The 21,497-nt window shown below is 51.1% G+C and overlaps 2 protein-coding genes and 1 non-coding gene across 4 annotated transcripts in view; 1 reads left to right on the top strand and 2 right to left on the bottom strand.

Moving 5' to 3' along the window:
* The window catches only part of SYT2 (synaptotagmin 2), a 527,556-nt gene that overhangs the window by 456,516 nt on the left and 49,543 nt on the right, over window positions 1-21,497 (top strand). The window lies entirely within an intron of this gene.
* The window catches only part of LGR6 (leucine rich repeat containing G protein-coupled receptor 6), a 95,380-nt gene that overhangs the window by 68,488 nt on the left and 5,395 nt on the right, over window positions 1-21,497 (bottom strand). Inside the window, exons 3-4 of one of the 2 annotated variants that reach the window (XM_054523131.1) lie at window positions 21,294-21,365; window positions 13,269-13,340 (exon numbers count right to left, since the gene is read on the bottom strand). In XM_054523131.1, the coding sequence (XP_054379106.1) occupies window positions 13,269-13,340; window positions 21,294-21,365 (144 nt within the window). Of the gene's footprint in view, window positions 1-10,170; window positions 10,319-13,268; window positions 13,341-21,293; window positions 21,366-21,497 lie in introns of those variants that run through there. The other variant, XM_054523137.2, reaches the window with a different exon arrangement.
* LOC112131575 (small nucleolar RNA U13) lies at window positions 17,500-17,600 on the bottom strand. Its single transcript, XR_002913617.1, has one exon. It is a non-coding gene; the product is annotated as a small nucleolar RNA U13 (small nucleolar RNA).

The following is a 21,497-nucleotide window of genomic DNA, read 5'->3' on the forward strand; positions in this document are numbered from 1 at the left end:
AGAAGGGTAAGAATGCTTCACCTGTAGATGAAGAACTGATGGACACCACTGGTGTGGACTGTGAAGGGGAGGAGAGAGCGAAGTCAGGAGTTGGCTGCAGTGGAGCCTCGGTGAGTGGTACTGGTGGCCCTGCTGCTGAATGGAGATCAGCCTGAGGAAGGTGCCTGGTATCTGTCACGCAGGAGATGCTCAAAGAACGTTTCTTTCCTCTTTCCCTCCATTCCAACTCCTGCCTTCTCTCCTCTTTCCCAACTGTGGTGCCTCGGCTCCCAGGATAGGGATGGGGCCAGGGTCACCTGTGCTGATGGTCCTCTGTGGCCTCCAGCCCCAGAAAGGTGCTGCACTCCCCACTCACCAGGCAATAAAGGCAAGACACCTTCCGGAGAAAAAGTGGAATTTTTCTAGGAAACATGGGGAGGGCAGAGAGAGCTGGACTTGTCCTTTTTCCTTGGGGAAGAGATTGCTTTGCAAGGGAACAGCAATGATGTCCTCTCTGTGGGCTGCCAGGGCCCTGAAGGCACTGCAACCTTTCAGTGACTGCCACCCCACAGCAGCACATCCCACCAAACACCATGGGCCTCGTTCCTCCCTCTCCATAGTCCAGACCCCTCCCAGGACCCTCAGAGCCCTCCAGACCAGGCCTTGCTAGAGTTGTTTAAGGGAGGGCAAAGGAAGGAGCTGGCTCCAAGTCTCAAAACAGGTGTTAGGGTGGTGAGGGGAGGGAAGCGACTTTGGCGAGAGTCCCCCGGATGGGGTCACATTCCAGAACAACTGATCTTAGAGCCATCTGGTTGCAGTGGTCACAGAGGCTCATAAATAGATCATCCCCTTCCAGAGCCAAAAAAGCATCTGCAGGCCTGGTCTGGGTTCCAGCTAGCTGCAGCACTGCCACTGATTCACTGGGCAACACTGGGAAGTCACTTCCTCTTTCAACTGCTTGGTTTCCTCACCTGTAAAAGAGTCAGTTGGAATTAGTGACCTCCATGACGCCTTCCAGCCCCAGTATTCTAAGGTCCTGTGGTCTTAGCAGGCCAGCCTCCACCCACGCAGCCTCAGCCGGTGGCCAGGGCAGGAGCCTGGTGTGCTTGCCACCTTTTCCGGTTGCTGTGTGGGTTTCCACCCTCCAGCAAGTGGCTGGCAGCCACCTGGGCTCCAACAGCTCATAAACAGATGGAAAATTACTCACACACTCTCGAAAAAGATCACACTTTCCCAGCCCCCGACCCTTCTTGTCTCATCAGGATGGCTGAGGCGCTGGGGAGGAGGAGGGGGCAGGCAAAGGCTCCAGGGGTGTGGCCAGTGGAAGGCTGCTGCAGGCCACAGGTGCTGGCTCCACTCTTCCTGGCTGCAGCCTGAGCCTTCTCTCACCTCTCTGGGATTCTCTAAGGATACTCCCAGAAAACGTCATGATGGGATCAGAGTGACATCATCATACACTTTCTCCTGCCCCCAGGCCAGGTGAGGACAGTGTGACTCTAATGTACCTTCCCAAGAAGATATTCTAGCCTTTTCCCCTTTGTGTGGTATAGACAGCTAGGAAGTTCTTCCCGAAGTCTAACCTTTATCTGTCCAACTGCATCGCCCAAAAGGTCATCCAGTACCTTTCACTGCGTCCAAGTGGGTCTACAACCAAACCAGTCTAAACCTTACATTTACATCCCATGTGTACAAGTGACTGCGGGGGTACAAAAAAGGGGTTCTAAGGGTTGGAGACTTTCTGCAGAAAGTCCTTAGGGCCTAGGGGACAGACCTATGGACAGCTGATGATTGCTGTCCATCTCAGCTGAGGTTGGGAGAGGGCGCAGAATGTCCCAGAAGCTCCTGAAAAAAAGAACAGTGATTCCCAATTTTGAATTGCATACTAATCCCCTGGAGGGGTAGAGGGATGGGTCCTGTTAAAATGCAGAATCTGCATGAGCAGGTCTGAGGTTCTGCACTTACAACATACTCCCAAGTGATGCTGATGCTGCTGGTCAATGAAGCTCACTTTGAGTGGCAAGGATCGGAGCAGTGGCTCCCAAACCTAGCTCTGCATCAGAATCACCTGGGAAGATTTTTTTTAAATCCAGATTCTTGGGCCCCAGCCCTGAAGATTCCAGTTCATTAAGTCTGAGAAGGGGCCTGGGGATCTGCACTTTATAGTTTCCCTAGTGCTGTGAGGTAGACAGCCTTGGGAACTAGACCTCAAGGGTCCCTCACAGCTGCCCTTCTGCATAGTCTAAAGTCATGGCTAAGAGCATGCATGAGCTTTGTATTCAGATGATCCATTTTACCAACTGATCAATTCCCTAAATCTTCACTTCCTCATCTGTAATAAAAGGATCACAGGACCTCCTTTAGAGGCTTGTTGCAAGGAATGAGGTAGTCTGCCAAGGATTAGCCTAGAGCCTGGTAACATAGTAAGCACTCACCAAACATTAACTACCAATATGATTTTTATTACACACACTGGGCTTCACCCGGTTTTCATCATTTTAGTCGACTCTCTTTTAGCTTTTATATACACATTTTACATCATGTTTGCTTGCACTGACTTTTCTGTCCCAGAAGTTTAAGTGCACAGAATGGGAGAATGTATGAGAAGGGAAGGATGAAGATGGGGTCTTGGTGTATCTAATATTCCTACATCAGACCAAGAGCTGCTGAAAAGGCAGGGCCCTTGTTTTATTATTTATCTCAGTATCTCTTGTGTTAGGCATTTCAAGTACACATCAAAGTTTACAAAAACAAACAGGTGGACAGACGGATGGGGGGATGGATGGATGGAGGGATGGATGGAGGGATGGGGATGGATGAATGGATAGATTAAGGGAGGGAGGGATGGATGGATGGAGGGATGGGGGATGGAGGGAGAGAGGGAGGGAGGGATGGGGGATGGACGAATGGATGAATGGATGGATGGAGGGATGGGGGAGGGAGGGAGGGAGGGATGGGGATGGAGGACTGGATATATGGATGGAGAGAGGGACAGAGGGAGGGAGGGATGGGGGATGGATGAATGGATGGACGGATGGATGGAGGGAGGGATGGAGGGATGGGGGAGGGAGGGAGGGATGGGGATGGAGGACTGGATATATGGATGGAGAGAGGGACAGAGGGAGGGAGGGATGGGGGATGGATGAATGGATAGATGAAGGGAGGGAGGGATGAATGAATGGATGGATGGATGGAGGGAGGGAGGGACAGAGGGAAGGAGGGAGGAGGGATGGATGAATGGATGGATGGATGGAGGGAGGGAGGGACAGAGGGAAGGAGGGAGGAGGGATGGATGAATGGATAGATGAAGGGAGGGAGGGATGGATGAATGGATGGATGGATGGATGCATGGATGAATGGATGGATGGACAGAGACACACCAATAGTTTGGTCTCCTCTTCCTTCCTGACAGACCCAGAACTCAGGCCAGGGCTCTGCACTGGCATCAGCTGCTCAGGAAGGGGCAATAATACAAGAGGAAGGAGAGCTGAGGAGAAAGCCTGCCTCTGTCCTCTCCCTATGGGGGAGGGATCACCCACCTCCTGGCCCCAACTAGGGGCTTAATTGCACCTACACCAAATCTGAGCTATCAGTTCGCAACACCCGGGGTACTCTTGCCTCAGGCCTCTCAGGCCTTGGCCTGCTTGAGCTCTGTGGGGCGCAGAGGACAGGAGTGGTCCAGTCAGAGGAGAACATTCTGGCCCAAGAAGGCCCTAGCACCATAGCCAGAGAGGGCTAGCAGGAAGGCTGAGGAGCCCCACAAGTCTGAGCTGAGGTGTTCCCGCACTGCTCCTGGGTGGCCCGACTTGGGCCAACTCTGTCCCAGACCGGCATTTACTGCGGAAAGAATCACCCCGATCCCCTGGCCCAGCCCACCACGAACACTCTCCTAGCATCTCTCAGGAGCCAAATTACCCATGTTCAGACCCTTGAGGGCTGCAGGGGGCTGCCCGCCCGCCCACCCACCCACCTCAGAGCAGCCTCTGCCCCAAACGCATGTGGTAATCAACTCCCGGAACCTTGGGAAGATCCAAATACAGTAACATATAATCATGGAGCCCAAAATAGCCATGCCAGGGAGGCCATCTGCCACCTCGTGCATCCCTGGGGACCCCTCGGCTGGGCCCTACAGCACAGCTGGGCCTTAGGGCCCTCTGGCTGGCAGGCAGGATGGGTGGTGCCAACAGGGTTCATTAGATCACCTGCACAGCTTGCAGGCAGATTTTGCGGGGGAGGGGGCTTTTCCACAGCAGATGGCATCTTCAGGACAAGGCCTTAGATGAGAGCACCCCAGACCTCCGGCCTTGTTGCCCCTGTTGCTCCCTTCTCCAACCAGCTCTGGGCCTCATTTGGCCAGATGCTCCCACGGTGGGCACAGCCGGCTCACTACTACTGCCCACTCTAACCCTCCTGTTTTCTTTTTCCTGACTCTAGCTTCAGCTTCTTACCCCCAAGTGCTCTCTCACAGGGTCCAGGCCCACTTTCCCTCCTCCCCTTGTAGTGGGTGAAATGGAGGCCCCAGAAGATATACAACTCCCAGAACCTGTAAATGGGACCTTATTTAGAAAAGGGGCCTTTGCAAATGTATTAAGGATCTTGGGGTGAGATGATCAGGATGATCCAGGTGGGCCCTAAATCCAATGATAAGTATCCTTATCAGAGACCATAGAGAGACACAAAGAAAGAGGAGAAAGCTACGTGAAGGCAGAAGGCAGAGACTGGAGTGATGCAGCCACAGGGAACGCCAGCAGCCACCGGAAGCTGGAAGAGGCAAAGAAGTACTCACCCCTAGCACCCTCAGAGGTACCGCAGCCCTGCTGACACCTTGGTTTAGAACTTCTGGCCTCAGAACTATGAGTGAATGCATTTCAGTTGTTTTAAGCCGCCCAGTTTTTGATGTTTCATTAAGGCAGCCCTAGCATAGCAATACCACATCCTTTTCTTCTATAACAGTGGTCCTTAATTTTCAGTGTGTGTCAGAATCATCTGGAGGGCTTAAGACACAGGTGACTAGGCTGGGCATGGTGGCTCAAGCCTGTAATCCCAGCACTTTGGGAGGCCAAGGCAGGTGAATTATGAGGTCAGGAGTTCGAGACCAGCCTGGCCACCATGGTGAAACCCCATCTCTACTAAAAATACAAAAAATAAAAAATAAAATAAAAAAATACAAAAAATTAGCTGGGCATGGTGGAACGCACCTGTAGCCCCAGCTACTTGGGAGGCTGAGGCAGGAGAATTGCTCGAACCCAGCAGGTGGAAGGTTGCAGTGAGCCGAGATTGCACTACTGCACTCCAGCCTGGGTGACAGAGCGAGACTCTGTCTCAAAACAAACAACAACAACAAAAACAAACAAACAAACAAAAAAGACTTTGTTTTTTATTCTCATCTTTAGTCCTTCACCCAAGGACAATTTCCTTGTAGTCGCCTTCCCCCACCACCAACCCCATGATGTCTTCCTCCTTTCCTCAGTGCTCAGGAGACTCAAGAAAATGACTCCTTGAGAAAAATCCCCAATTTCATGCACAACTGGCTCCTTCTCTCGGAATCACCCAGGCCTCCCACTTGGGCCCTCTTGAAGATTTGCTTCCAGGAGGCTGTGTGAGTGGTAAGGTCAGTGTGAGTGGTAAGGTCAGTCATGGTTGGGCCCTTCTCCTGTCACCACAAGATCCTCCTCAGCTCCATCCTGGCTTCATCTCTAACCCACTGGGGAATCCCAGGCAAGTCACCTCCTGCTCTACACCTCCCCTGCAGGTCTGTCTGTAAAATGGGGCTATAATTGCATTGCTACTCCTCACAAGGGAAGATAGAAGAGCCACTACTGGTGAAAAGCTCCTAGAAATGTCTTAATGCTCTTCATAAGAAGATGGTTATTAGGCATGACCAGCCTCAGGCGTTCTCTTGTGGACTCTTTGGGGGTGCTGATCAAGGCCAAGGGTCTCCAGGGCTCAATGCTGATACCACAGTGTTCACATCCCCTACCTCCCCAGGTAGCCAGAACCAACCCCTCAACCCAGGCTCCCCTTAACTCTAGAATACCTAGGGTAATGACAGAAATAGGGCAATCCAGGAGCCCCAGGCATGCCCCAGCAGAGCTCACAACCCAAGGTCAGCTCTGGGAGCAGGTGCCCTGGAAATACCACGGTTCCCGAGCCCCACTGACGGGCCACTTCCCAAGGTTTGTCATCTCATTCAGCCCCCTCAGAATTGCTCTTGAGAGGCAGCCCAGCACCATGGTTAAATGCGTGGACTCTGGGCCAGGCTGCTTGACTTGTGACCCAGGCTCTGCTATAAGTCACTTTGTGGCTCTGTGCCTCAGTTTGCTCATCTATAAAATGGGGATGACAAGACATCTAGCAGTAGCCATCCCAGAGGAGCACCGTGAGGGTTAAGTGAGAGAATAAGTGCAATGACTTGCACATGGAAAGTGCCATCTAAGTGTTGGTTATTGTTGTTCGCCTGCCCTTGGGCATTAGTCTGGGGGTACAACAGTCCTTCGGAGGGCGATCAGAGGCATGAGATGAGGGGGGCCTGCCCAGAGGTCCCTTGCTTTTGGCTCTCCCTGGGAACACTGCCAAACTCTCCTAAGACCTCCAACGCTGGACAAAATGGTTCAGCCATTTTCTCCTGGAGCAGCTCAGGTCTTTCCTCCTCATCTCAACTCACAGCATTCCCAGGAGACTGGAAGGGTTCCAGAAAGATACTTTCCATTGCACAGTAAGGGAAACTGAGATCCAGAGAGGGCAAGCACCCAGTAAGCATAAACAATTCAAGAGCAGAGCCAGTAACCCCATTAGGAAGTTCCTGTACCTCTATGCATGATATTCACTTGGGACATCTGTCTGCCAATCATCCCACCGGACTCTCATTTTAGAGACAGAGAACCTTGGGCTCAGAGAGAGGAAGTGACTTGCCATGGCCTCATAGCTAGTGATAGAGCTAGGACTTGAACCCAAGTCTCTGGATCCTAAAGATTATAGCTTTAGAGGATGTACTAAAGGATAGGGGTTAAGAACCTGGTACTTTGGAGTTGGAGCTAAACTAAAGTCCCAGCTCTGTTACATCCTAGCTGTGTGACCTCAGGCAAGTTGCTTAACTTCTCTGGGTTTTAGTTGCCTCATCTATAAAATGGGAATAAGAACCACTATTTTACAGGGCTTTGGGGATTAAATGAGATATATGAATGTGCTTAGCATATTGAAATGTGCTAAGAGGGAGCCACTCCACCTTCCCACGTCACCTGAACCCAGCTGCCTTCCCCGGCCCACGAGCACACCAGCACATCATCTATCCACCCTGGCTGCTCCACCTTTTTCCTCTCAGCAGGCAACCAATTTGTTTTGGATTGGCTGGCTTGGGCTGAGAGGGTTGGGGTAGCTCTGCCTTGGGTTTCAGTTTGGAGTCTGATACTGCTCTTGATTCATTTCCCCGGCTCTAGACAATGTTTGCTAGTTTCATGTGGCTGTCCTTCGCATTATGCATTTCCCCACTAGAGTATCCAGGTTTGGGCTGTTTGGCTGTTTTCTCCCCTTTAGTCTTGCCACTGTGCTTTTCCAACTCTTCTCCTGGGACCAGCCCGCCGGAGCTCCCCAGGACCCAGACCAGCGCAGCCCCCACTTCTTCTGCTTTGCCATGCTGTCTCCCCATTGCCCTGCCTCATCCCCGCCCAGTTTCTATTTTCCCCCAGGCTCTGCTGGCTTCCCGTGGTTTCTCTTGGCCTTGACTCAAGCCTGGCATGACATGTCTGGCATGGCCATTCTCCCCCCTCCCACACTGGTCAGGGAGGAAGCAAGTGTATCCAAGGAGGAGGGTGTTGTGGAGCTGGGTGCTGCCTGCCCAGGTGCCAAGCCAAACAGTTTGTGCACCACATTCAGCTGGGTCCCTGGGCCTAGAATGCCTGGCTGGCCCCCATTCCCTAGCCCTAGCCCCACTCCTCACTCACACAAACCTACCTCTTACTGTGCCCCCATCTGGTTCTAGCTGGTAGAAAGCGAACCACAAGACTGAACCTTCCCTGAGGCTCCAGGAATGTCCACAAGAGTTTGCTCAGGTTCCTAAGTGGGCTTGGTCTGCTCTGGGAACACATCACCCCAGGAGGGGCACGGGCAGGGGGTGCATCCTCTACATACTTCCCTGATCCGTTGATTTCCAGCAAGAAAGACATTTCCATTTGCTGGTACACCTTGGGAAGCAGGGAGGGTCACCCAATGACAGCCATCAAAAGGCGGCTTCCCTTGTAGCCTTTGGAGTCCAACAACTGGGTGTAGGCTTGCCATGCCCACTCACCAGCTCTGACCTTGGAAGAGGCCCTGAACTTGTCTGCCTCTATTTCTTCATCTGATAACAGAGACGGCGATTATTAGAGAGGGGTTTCTGTGAGGAATAAATCAGACCATATACATAGAACATCTCATGTAGCTTTAGGGGAGCTTTAGCCTGGCCTTGGGCATTAGTCTGGGGGCACGACAGTCCCTTGGAGGAAGGTCAGAGGTATGGAATGATGGGTCCCTGTTGGCACACAGGGAAGTCCAAAAAATTGTCATTTTTTCCCACTGTCTCCTTTCAGCCTAGCCACCTGGGCCTGCTTTTACTGTCACTATCTAAGACGGAAAGACCTGAATAAGACAGAGCAGCACCTTACTGTGGGGCCTGAGGCGGTCTCTCCCTGAATGTCCCAATTTCCAAACAATTAGAACATAATACCTACATACAGAATCTTTGAGCTGGATTACAGACCTCCCCTCTTCCCACCAACACACACACACACACACTGATGTCCTGCAGGTCAACTGACCAACTTTCCAGGTTCTCTAGGATACTTGGTCATCCTGCCTGCAGGCACCACAAACTCAACATGTCCCAGAGGGGCCTCAGCACATCCCCTTTCCCTGCACCCTCCCCAGAGCACTCACCTTCTGCGGTTCATTCGTTCTTTCATATCTTTTTTTTTTTTTTTTTTTTTCTGAGATGGAGTCTTGCTCTGTTGCCCAGACTGGAGTACAGTGGCACAATCTCAGCTCACTGCAACCTCTGCCTCCCAGGTTCAAGCAATTTTCGTGCCTCAGCCTCTCAAGTAGCTGGGATTACAGGCACCCACCACCACGCCCGGCTAATTTTTTGAATTTTTAGTAGAGACGGGGTTTTGCCATGTTTGCCAGGCTGGTCTTGAACTCCTGAGCTCCGGTGATCCACCTGCCTCAGCCTCCCAAAGGGCTGGGATTACAGGCGTGAGCCACTGCGCCCAGCCTGCATGTTCTTAATAAGCTCTTACCACGTGCCAGACTCTTGCTGATGGTACACCCTGATGTCAAAGCCCAAGAACTGGGTGTCTGCTGAACTTCTCCTCTCCCTCAGCTCCCACATCCAGTCAGCATTACTACTACTAATGATCATTGTAAAAGTAGCAACAAAAGGTGCTGTTCTAATTCTTTTACGTATATCAAATCATTTCACTCTATGCTGTTGAGATACACAGATACTATTATTGCTTCCATTTTACTGATGAAGAAATGGAAACGCAGAAGGTAAGTAGTCTGCCCAGGGTCTTATAGGCAGTAAGTGAGTAAGTGAAGAAGCTGAGAGGTGAACCCAAACAATTTAACTCCAGAGTCTCACTGGCATGACTTCTAGATATTTCTAGTTTGTCTGCTTCTCCTTTCACCAATGCCCCTGTCTGTCTTTCCTTTGGCCACTAACATGCTGCCTTGGTTTAGGAGCCTCTTCACTGACTTCCCCACCTTCAGACTGCCCCCTATAACTGCTGCCAAAGTAACTTTTCAAAGACACAAACCCTATCACCTTGCTTTCCTGCTAAAAGCCCTCCCATGGCTCCCTGCTGTCTTAAGAATAAAGTCCAAATCCTTAGCAAGGTCCTGCCTACTTTTCAGGTATGACCACTTCTAACTCCAGATCTTTCCCCACTACTGCCCTTCCCACCAGTCCCCCAACACACACACACACACACACACACACGTTCAGCCAGCCAAACTCACTTCCTTACAAATTCTTCAGAATTTACTTGGTTCTGAAAGATTCTCCCCGGGGCCTGAAAGCTCGAAGGGATGAGTAACTCCTCCCTTCCCAGGCCCAGTCGCCAAGCGCCGGGCTACTTGGCGCCAGCAGCGTGCTCCAGCAAGATAGGAAAAGCAGGAAAAGAGCCGGCAAGAAGACACCTACCCTGGTCGGAAGACACCTACCCCTGAAGATCGAGAAAGAGGCCATCCGGGTACCACGTAGCAGCTACGTCAGACTGAGCCGCCCCTTTTTTACAGAAGACAATAAAACCCCTGCCCCGTCCTCACTTGGGGCTGACGCCATTTTGGGGGCTGACGCCATTTTAGCCTCAGCCCGCCGGCACCCAGGCTCTTGTTAAAACACACCGCCTCGTGTTAGCTGTTGGGGAGCTCTTAGGATTCCAACCGATACAAGAACCTTTCAGGTTCTTTCTTAACTTTGTGCCTTTGCAGCGTGTGCTGTTTCCTCTCTCTGAAACGTCATTCCCCGCCTCTTCACCTGATTTATACTAGTCTTTAAAGGCTCAACTCTGGTTCTGCCACCTGAAAAATTTTTGTTCAAAAAAAAAAATGGAGCTGGGCGCCATGGCTCACACCTGTAATCCCAGCACTTTGGGAGGCCGACGCAGGTGAATCACGAGGTCAGGAGTTTGAGACCAGCCTGGCCAATATGGTGAAACCCCGTCTCTACTAAAAATATAAAAATTAGCCGGGCGTGGTGGCCCACGCCTGTAGTACCAGCTACTTGGGAGGCTGAGGCAGGAGAATCTCTTGAACCCAGGAGGCGGAGGTTGCAGTGCGCTGAGATCGCACCACGGCACTCCAGCCTGGGCGACAGAGCAAAACTCTGTCTTAAAAAAAAAAAAAAGGATCAGGCTGGGCACAGTGGCTTATTCCTGTAATCCCAGAACTGTGGGAGGGGAGACCGAGGTAGGTGGATTGCTTGGGCTCAGGAGTTCGAGACCAGCCTGGACAACATGGCAAAACCAAAACCCCATATCTACAAAAAAATACAAAAATTAGTTGGGCATGGTAGTGCACGCCTGTAGTCCCAGCTATTCCGGAGGCTAAGGTGGGAGGGTGGCTTGAGCCTAGGAGGTGGAGGTTGCAGTGAGTTGAGATCAGGTCACTGCACTCCAGCCTGGGTGACAGAGCCAGATCCTTTCTCAAAAAAAACAAAACAAAACAAAACAAAAAAACGGCGGAGGATCAATGACTGGTTAGATGAACAATCTCACAATAACATCATCATATATTATAGCTATGTGAAGTCTTTTTTTTTTTTTTTTGCAAATCCCCCTCACATTGACTATATATTTGATCTTCCCAACACCCTGTGAGGCAGGGAAGATAATTATCCCCACCTTGAAGATAGAGAAACTGAGGTGCAGAGAGGGTAAATGACACAGTAGTCAAGATCAGAGCCAGGACTTGAAGCCACATTTTCTGTCACACAGGCCAGTGCTCTTCTTGCAGGACTGCAAAAAGCAAAATCTACTCATCTGCCTTATAACTGGAGGAGTGGGGGACTTGACCTCTGTCCCCTGCCCTGTTAACCCAGGCAAAGGAGAATAATGGGGCTGAAAGTGGAAGCTAATGGTCTGGTTCTCCCAGCCACAAGGGCTGCCCACTTCCCAGAAAGTGTAAGGAAAATTGTCTGCATTGCCCAAAAGCTCCATACCTAGTCCGAAAGCAAGACCTTTAGAAGCCCCAAGAACTCAGAATATGTGATTCACGATTTTTTTTAAAAAAAAGTAAACTTAATTAACAACCTTAAAAGTGTGAAGAAGTCTAGTGAAAGTCTAATTTTTTTCCCCTATGAAGTCCTGTTTGAGGCTGTGGATGAAATGTCAAATTCTCCTCACTCCTCCTCCCTTATTTTTGGCTGTCCCTGCTGTGCTGGTGCCCTAGGCAAATGTTTAGTCTGCGCCTGCGGGTGGGGAGCAAGCACAGGCTTGCCTGGCCTCTGGTCTTCCGACCTTGGCCTCTAGGGGCACACTGGGTTGCCTGGCCCTGTCCAGGGGTGAGGCTGGATGGAGGGAGAGCAGAGGGCTGGGGCCAGACGCCCAGCACTCATTGGGAAGTGGGGGCAGAAGTTGAGAGAGTGCGGGGAGACAGGTTCTGCCACTGGGGCCGATCGATCGAGCAGCTGAGGGGTGCCAGGGACCAGACATAGAGGCAGGAGGGTAGAGGGCACCCAGGGAAGGAGTAGGAGAGGAAAGCCCTCACCACGGGTGGGTGTGGCACAGCTGCTAGCCAGGACCCCCACAGCTGGCCCTCCGCGTAAGGTGGAATGGGGCCTAAATATCAGTCGTGGGAAGGAAAGTCACCTTTTCCCACCTCGTTTCCCCTTCCACCCAAGGAGAAGTCAGAAGTTGTCTGACTTCCACATCCACAGACTGAACAGCGCCAAAGGCGGAGAATATGAGAGGCCTTTGTCCGGACACACTGCATGCGCACTATGACTCAGTTTCCCCCACTAGCTAACTGTTGTGCCCAAATCTTGCCCCCCAACTTTGACTTCTCCCAAAATATCTCTTCACTCTCCCATCGGATGAAGTTGTACCTGATAATTAAGTTAGGTTCTTCAAGCATGTATGAGGCACCTACTGTGTTCCACGCCTTGGGCTGTGCACTATGTGGATGAAGCCCAGCGGCTCCCACTGGGCTGGGTTACATCACCCTGGAGCACCTGCTCCCGCTTCCACCCTCAGGCTGGGTCTGGCTTCCACGATGCCCCTGCTGGACAAGAAGGGAACTACAGGGTTCCTTGGAGGGAGGGATCTGTTATGGGTGGCCTGTGAGTCCCTGTGGGCAGTCCCACCCCCAAGTAGAGAAAATGAGTATCTGAGCCTAGCCTCCTTCCCACCCACAACAGAGCCCAGGGGCAAAAGCAGGCTAGGTAGAGGAGACAGCCCCTTCCTGATGCTTCTTTTGGACGGCAGTCTCCACCCCTAACCCCAGGCTCCAATGGCAGAACGCAAGTCGCCCCAGGACCGCTGGCCTGGTGGCCTCACCTAGGGAGGTCCCATTCCCACAGTCCCCCAGTGGGGCGTGGGAGCCCTCTTTTCCTGAAATACACATAGGAGTGTACACATCCACACACTGATGACAACAGAAAACCCCGGAGAAACCAAAGCCAAGAGCAGCATGCTGTCTGGAACGTGGACGGGGAGAGGAGGTGCCTGCAGAGGGAAGGGAAAGCTGAGGCAGGGGGCCCTGGGCTGTGACTCAGGCCCCAGGAAGCTGGTGACTCCCAGACTGGCCCTCTAATGACTCACAGCGACTGCAGGCTCGGCAGCTCCCACAGCGCCTCTGCGGGGATTCCTCCCAGCTGATTGTTCTGCAGCATCCTACGGGAGAAGAGAAAGGGCTTTAAGGACCCACATGGCATGCAGAGCTGGCTGGAGGGTGCTGACTCCTCCCTTGAACCCCCAGCCCCAAGCCAGACCCCTCCTTCTCACCCCAGCCTCAGAGCCCCAGAGAGAGTCTGGTCCAGCTCCCCTGCCTTGTTAGTGCAGATTCAGAGGCTGCTGAGGTCCCTGGGGGGTTGTACACGGGGCAGGGAGGCCCACTGTTCAGGGAGAGCATCTCAGAAGGGACCCTAGGAGGAGGCAGGGGTGAAGAAGACCATGGAGAGGAAGGAGAGAAGACATTCTGAAGTCAGAGTACTTGGGATTTTGTTAAAGTTTGGTCAGGAAGGATGTGGGAAAATGTAGGTTGTCAGTTTCCGTGTCTATTCATCTGAAAGGCTAAAGGTTTCTTTGTGGAAGGGGAGGATGTGATGAGGGTAAGGCTGTCCTTAGGGTGTCAGGGCCCCAGGCAAATACATTTTTTTCAGCCTTTGTCTATAGGAACAATTCGAAGTACCCCAGATGAGTGTATCTGCACTGTTCTCATGGCCCAATCTCTCCTAGTCCCTCAAAGAAGTGCTGTGCCAGCCAATGAAAATGATCTGCTCACTAGCTGTCCTCTGGGGACCAGGACCCAAGCCCCAAAACCCCACGACGACTCCATAGGCAGGAGTCCTGGAGCTCCTCAGGGCACCTGGGAACCCCATGTGTAGGGTAGAGGGTCAGAGAGCATGTACAAGGGGAGAAATAGGGCCTGGGGCGCCACTCCAGGTGGCACTGCTGACTCTAGCCAACCCCAGGCATCAGAGTGGTCTTAGAAAGTTTTGAGGATAGCACTCGAAAGTGCAGGGAGTCCCCTGAGGCACAGAGCCCTGAGCAAAAGGAGGAACTGGGTAAAGACATGGGAGGAAAACCCTCCACGCCTTTAGATCCAGAAATGAGAAGGAGAGCACACAGGGAGTTCATGGAAGAGCTGGGGAAGCAGGAAGGGAGGAAGTTGCTAACTGCCCTGGGCACAGTGAGTGAGCCCTACCCTAGGAGACTCAGTTACCCCTTTATGGTGTATCCATCCATCTTTCAGAGGGGGAAGCCTTGGCGCACAATCATTCAGGTAATTCCACGCTTCAGGAAGAGTAGCCCAATTTCTGGTCCTTTAGTTTAATAATATGAATGGCTAATGTGCCAGGTCCTGGTCTTAGAACTTGTATTAATTAAAACTCACCCTTGTTACAACTCCAGCAGATAGGAATTATTATCATCCTCATGATTAGGGTGCACACAACTGCTAACTGACAGAGCTGGGCTTTGAACCTAGAAGGTTTGGGTCCAGAGTCTAGACACTTAACCATTACACTACAGCGTCTATCATAGTGGTGGGATACAGCAATGGCCAGAAAATGCTGAGCAGTAAGATGATGAGCCTGAGTCGTTTTCCATGCCTCCTATGTGACGTCCTGGTCAGAGTCACATGTCATCTCTCTTAAACTCCTCTTACGGGTATGTGAAAATCTCAGATATGAACCCAACCTCAGCATCACAAGAACAAAAGAATGCTGAGCTCACTGTGGGAATGGGTGGGGATAGGAGGAGCCCTTCATAGAGGCAAGGCTACAGAAGGGAGAACAAAGAACAAAGACTTTGGGGACCCCTGGGATTGGGTTCCTCCTTGCCACCCCAAGGGGTGGGGAAGGGGCAAGGGCCACACAGGGGAAGGGCCTGGCTGCAGGAAGGGGCAGAGCCCAGGGCTGTGAGCAGCTGGAAGGCTCAGCCCCTTTCCATGCAAACTCTGTGTTCCTGAAGGTCTGTTGGCCTCCAGTGGCCCCTTCAATCCAGGCTCCACCCAATGCCAGAGGGGCCTTTCCAGACAGAGTTTTGCTTCAGGGTTGGAATTTAAACCTGTGTCTCTTGGGCTTCCTTACAGTATAGTTGTCACAGGTGCAGACTCTGAAGTCAGACAGCCGTGATCCACGTCCTAGCTCTGTTGCTTTCTAGCTGTGTGATAGTGTGCAAGCTACTTAAGCACCGCGGGCCTTAGTTTTCTCTTTTCTCATCTATAAGTTGGGGATGATACTGACCTCATGCACTGATTGTGTGGATCAAATAAAATCACCCCTGTAAAGCCCTCAATGGCAGTGTCTCACACAGAGACAAGTTCAATAGCACATTCACTGATACTATCAATTATCATTATTAGTATCTGGTTTCAGTATTACCATTTACTGGATGACTTGAGTAAGTCACTTCCTCTCCCCTCTCTGGACCTTGATTCCTTCATCTTTCAAAGGAAGAGGCTGCCAGAAGGTGCATAAAGCCTCACTCAGTGGTAACATTCCATCCAGGACATTTCCTGCCCTCTGCGCTGCTTAGTGTTTCTACCCTCCCAGCCATCCTGACTTCTTTCATCTAAAGGGTGGGCCTTTGCTTCCCATCTCAGGGGCCTGCCTTGATTCTCATGCAGAATCCTGAGGGTGCTTGGAGCAAGGATACAAGAGAAATGATGGCTGAGAAAACAGGGGGTTGCAGGCTGCTCATGTCTCTTCACAGGCCCCACCCCTCCAGGGGCCCAGGAGGCTACACCTGGTCACTGCACAGGTGAGTCCCAAGCTCCAAGGGGCCCCTCAGTGCATCTCTACCCACATCACCTCCTAAGATTCCTCCATCCTTTCCTTTGTCAAATCCCAGAGAGAGATCTAGAAAGATCTTTAAGGTTTCTGAATTGTACCTCCTCCCAATACAGACACTGTAACATCTCAGGGCACTTAATTTTCCTTCTAGTGTCAGGGAACTCATTGTCTCCCTGAGACAACTCATCCTATGCCAGACAGTCTGATTATCAGAAAGTCCTTTTATTCATGGAATCAACACCCATCAAACTGGAGGTCAGCATGGCAGTCGGCTTTGGCCCTGACCCATTTCCCTTGATGTTCCTGTTCTCATTTCCCAGCCATCATTCTTTTATTGAGCTACAACTGGGTTATAAAGGTTGGAAGGAAACAGCCCTTTGTTTTCCAGGATGAGGAGGTGAAGGCTCAGGGAGAGAAGGTAACTTGCCCTAAGTTACAAAGCAAATTAATGGCAGAATCAGGACTAGGACTCAAGTCCTGTCTCTCAGGCCAATGCTTTTGTGACGATATTTTCCTACTTCTTTTTCTAGCCCTGGTTCTATATGGAGAGGCAGTCTATCTAATCCAGCAGTTCTTAGCCCTGGTTGTACATCAGAATCAACAGACAAGGTTTTAACATTTTTTTGTAGAGATGGGGTCTTGATTTGTTGCCCAGGCTGGTCTCAAACTCCTGGGTTCAAGCAATCCTCCTGCCTCAGCCCTCCACAGTCCTGGGATTACAGGCATGAACCACTGCACCTGACCTCTGGGATGATTTTTAAAATCCCAATGCCCAGGTCACACTGAAGCCCAGTTAAATCTCTGGGGCAAAGTCTCTGGGGAAGGAATATGAGGCATCAGTAGTTTTGCAAGCTCCCAGCTGACTCTAACATGCAGCCGTTGGTCCAGTAGAAGTCTAGTCCTCAGCACTCCTCCCCTCACACGTGTGAAGCATCTCTCTGGCCAGAGAGGCATTTGGGGGCAGGAACCATGAGTGTCATATCCAAAAAGTATAAAAGAGGTGATCCATCAGTGGTTTCCAAAGGCTCCTTTAGTTCTGCAGAAGTGCTTGGGGGTTATGGGGTGGGTAGGTAAGATGCAGCCTGGAGTGTACCACCTTCTTTACTCACTTTAACCAGAGACCTCATTCATCTGTTTTATGTATTGGGAGGTCTGCACAAAATGCTTTTTCTTTTTTTTTTTTTTTTTTTTTGAGATGGCATTTTGCTCTTATTGTCCAGTCTGGAGTGCAATGGTGCAACTCTCAAGGAGGTTGCTCACTGCAACCTCCACCTCCTGGACTCAAGTGATTCTCCTGCCTCAGCCTCCTAAGTAGCTGGGATTACAGGTGTGCGCCACCACGACCTCCTAATTTTGTATTTTTAGTAGAGACGGGGTTTCACCATGTTGGTCAGACTGGTCTTGAACTTCTGACCTCAGGTTATCCACCTGCCTTGGCCTCCCAGAGTGCTGAGATTACAGGCATGAGCCACCACACCCAGCCCGCAAAATGCTTTTGATTTTAAGTTTCCTTTAAAAAAAAAAATAAAAATTCATGTAGAGGGGTAATGTGCTGATGTCGTAACAAGGTCCAAGGGTGGCACATCACACGTATGAGTGTGAACACCGATCATCAAGTGTATGAACTACAAAGAATCTGTTTCAAGTTTCCATAGCTAAAAATGTTGGAAATTTTATTCTGACTCCTCCACTTTAAAAGGTGAGAAAACGGAGGCTCAGAGAGAGGAAATCTGAGATCCTCCTTAACATCTGTTCTGGGATCTGGTGAGGCTCTGAGTCTGACCTCAAGGCTTCTGACAGCACATGAGATCCACAGAGCTAGATCCACTTCCTGTCATCCAGTCCCTTGAAAGGATGAGGGCAGCAGGCCTTGCCTCATGTACAGGGGTGACTCAGAGGGGGCAGCCTTCTCCCCCGAGCCAGGTTGGTGAGGCTCAGACAGAGCCCAGCACTCCTAAATGACTAGCATGTCCCTTCGTGGGTCAGTTCAATTCAGTTCATCGACACTAATAGAGCCCAGACTCAGCCAGGCATGGTCACCGCCTAGCCAGGCACAGAGTAAACACAGTTAATGTCAACTGAAGACAGCTCCATACAGGATGAAAAGGGCTACACTAGAGGTCGGCTCAGGGAGATTTCCTCCGGGATGGGTCCCGGAGATGCTAACTCCCAACCACTCCTCTATGGCCTGGAGCCAGGGTTTCACATGGGATGGGCCCCAGCTCAGGAAGCAGGAGCTGCCTTCTAAGAGCCTTAGTCTTTATCAAGATGGCATGGGCTAAGAATCCAGTCACAGACTTACAGGGATTTGGGACTCAATCCAGGAGCAAGGCACCTGGGAAAATCTGCCCAGTCTCTTGACGGCAGGACGGGAGGCAGGTCCTCAGACTGTTACCCCAGTTTCCCAGATCTGGGCCTGGTAAGAAGCAACTGAAGCCCAGCAGGAGTCTTTCTAAATGCCAGGCCATCTTATGTCAGGCCAATCTGGCATAAGGAGGGAGGAGCTAGTCTGCAGAGGTGGGAAGATGACCAAGCCTCAGGCCTCACCCAGCTCTCTGGGAGGCCAGCTCTGGGGAGAGAAACCTGTGATGGAGACGAGACAGGAAACTTTCGAGATAAAGACTGGAGAAGCCTGACACACACATGCACACACGCATGCCCACACCCTTAGGCCATAGGTCAAGATGCAGGAGCTCTGGCCAAAGCTGCCCCTGTGTAAAAACAGGCAGGACAGGACCCCTCAGAGGCTCAGGCATTTTCCGACATGCCTAGGGCAGAGGGAGCCGTGGCTTCCCTTAGCACAGCTCCAGTGCTGAGCCAGGATGGTGAGACTAGTGATGGTTAAGACTAGCGTCTGGGCCTTGCCAGCTCTACAGGACAGAGATAGTGATGTGAGACTGAAAGTTCCCTGCAGTAGCTGACTCTCTTGATCTGAGCCTTGCCAGAGCCTGTGGGTTGAAGACTTAGAGAACTCTCAGAAGAAGAAGAAGATCTTAAGAGTAATATCTCCAGGTCAGGCAGGGATGGGTGGGGGTGTGGGGGGGGGGGTGTGGGAAAGACATGAGAGAGGGCTTCTGCCACAGTCATTTAAGAAAGGACCAGAGAGGGAATCCTCTTTATTTAATCCTTTGTCTCGGGAGAGGACCAAGGCAGAGTGTCCCACAGGGAGAGCCCAGCCTCTGAAATAAGAAGAGGCCACTCAGATAAGGGTCCCAGGCCCAGAGAAGACTGGGGAGCAGCTAAGGTGACCGTCTCCTGGTACAAAAATAGGTTGTCATTATCATGGTGCTACTGCTCTATTTTTCTCGCAACTCTGAAAAGCAAGCAATGGAAGGAAATACAAGGGAAATTGACATCAGACATCAGAAAGTAATTCGTGCCTAGGATGCAGGTGGAATCTTCTGCTTTGAAGCATGTAAGAGGATCATTCCCCAAGACCACCCAACCGATCCCTAAGGTAGAGAGGTTCTGTAGGCCAAGGACTGACACAAAGGCTTTGGGGGACCAGGTGATCTTTGAGGATGGGGCAAAATGGGGCTCAATGGCAAAGTGGGGAGCGGACCTGGCTGTCCTCAGCTCCCGCTCAACTCCTGCCTACAACCTCCCCCTGCTGCCCTATTCACTGAGCCAAGGGTGCCATTTGCAGAAAGGGGGGCGGGAGGCCTGTGGTTTCTCTGAAGCTTTGATTTATTGCCTAATGCAGGCAAAGAAGAAAGAGGAGGCTCATCTCTAAGCCAGAGTCTTAGGAATGGGACGTGAGTCTTACATCTTCTGAAGGCCCAGTAAACAGAGCCCTGCTCTCTAATCCAGGCTGCAGGTCTGAGCCTGCCACTGGGCACAGACACACCACCAAGTAGGCCGCCTGCACTGTGTGTCTGTTTCAGAACACCTCCCCTGCTCCCCAGGGCAGAGATGTTTATGGGGAGAGAGACACAGAGAGGAGACAGGAAGAAGCAGAACTGAGAGGCAGAGAACAGTGGGGCAGGGAGAGGGAGATCAAGGTCTGAGACAGAGAAGGAGAAGGGGGAGACAAGGAGACTGAGGCTGGTGACAACAGGAGAGACCCAAGGACAGAGCAGAGAGTAAGGGAAGGATAGAGACCAGAGAGCCCTGGGAGTCAGAGATTCACAGGCAGAGGGGCCAGAGATGAACAACACAGGGAAAGGAGAAAGTGCTTAGATGTGGAGTGTTGACCTTGACCAGCTGGAAGCCTGGAGCTCATGGGCCATGGGGGGCAGGACCACCACTAACCCATCAGCAACTCTGAGTACATTTTTAAAAGATATCCCTTTCTGGGTGAATGCAGCCCAAGCCAGGGCACAGGACTGGGATTCAGCCCCTTCTCACTTCCTTAACCAGATGCTCTGGTGCAATGAACAACCTGCTCAACTGTACAAAGGAGACCTGCAAGTCAAGTCGGGGTAAGGGAGTAGCAGAGTTGGGAATGACTCACCACTTTAGGGAAGCCCCAAATGCTCATTCTGTTGCTCCAGCATCAGTCCCTAATATCCTCCTTTTCTTCCCAAACCAGACACTGTGGCAACGCTCCCTCCCTGGGAACCTCTCCTATCTACCTTCAGTCCCTATGCATCCACTTCCTCCCAATTCCTCTTACTTTCACTCATCATAAGAATATGAGGAGGCTTGGGAAGGACAGTCTTAGTTGGAACAAGGTGAGTCATGAGTTGAGGAGATTGTGTCTCAGCCTTCCTTTCTCTGAAATGGGCCATCAGTTTATGGTAAATGGAAGCTAGGCGGAATAACAAAAGGTCCTCTCCAACTCTCCCTTTCCTTTTGCTTCAAAGGGAATAAGTAAAGGAGGAGCAGGGAGGAAGCAACATGAAGACTGAAGGAGGGAATATGTTTACAGCCAGAATGGAAACTCAGTGCTGCAGCCACAGAAACTAAGGTTGGGTTGCAAGGGGAAGAAAAGCCAAAGAAAAGCCACCTGGATTTCTCCTCTCCAGAAACAGTCTTATCCCTCCCTTGGGCTAGAGGTCATGGGGAGAGACCTGTGGGTCTGTAACTGAATTCAGCCCCACAAAGACCTATGTCGATGGTCATTATACACTTTACTTTTTTAAAATGTTTCACTTCCTTTTAGTGTGGCTGAATGTAGCAGGTACAATTAAATGTTTATTTACAAATCATAAAGTTTGTTACAGACAAGGTGAAGCAAAGAAATGGAAATAACAATTGAAACTGAAAGTGAAGATAAGGGAATAACAAGCAAGTCAATGATAAACCAAGACTTGGGTTCTAAAACTTTGATTTGCTCACCATTCTCAGTGCTGCAGCTCTATGTAAAATGAGGTGTACCTATACTTACAGGATTTTCAGGCTGTAGAGACCAGAGAATGCTTGTCCTGGGATGTGTGAGAGATGGTTCCCAGAGAGACGCCTGGAAATCAGAGACAAGGGTCAGCAATGTTGGCAGGTAACCCAGGGAGGTGGTGACCTCCATAAGAAAGTGTCTTGAGATAGGGGAAGGGAGGGCAGTGGTAAAAACTACCATTTATTGAGATCTACGATG

The sequence above is a fragment of the Pongo abelii genome, chromosome 1, assembly GCF_028885655.2.
Source record: "Pongo abelii isolate AG06213 chromosome 1, NHGRI_mPonAbe1-v2.0_pri, whole genome shotgun sequence".
NCBI classification, from domain to species: Eukaryota; Metazoa; Chordata; class Mammalia; order Primates; family Hominidae; genus Pongo; species Pongo abelii.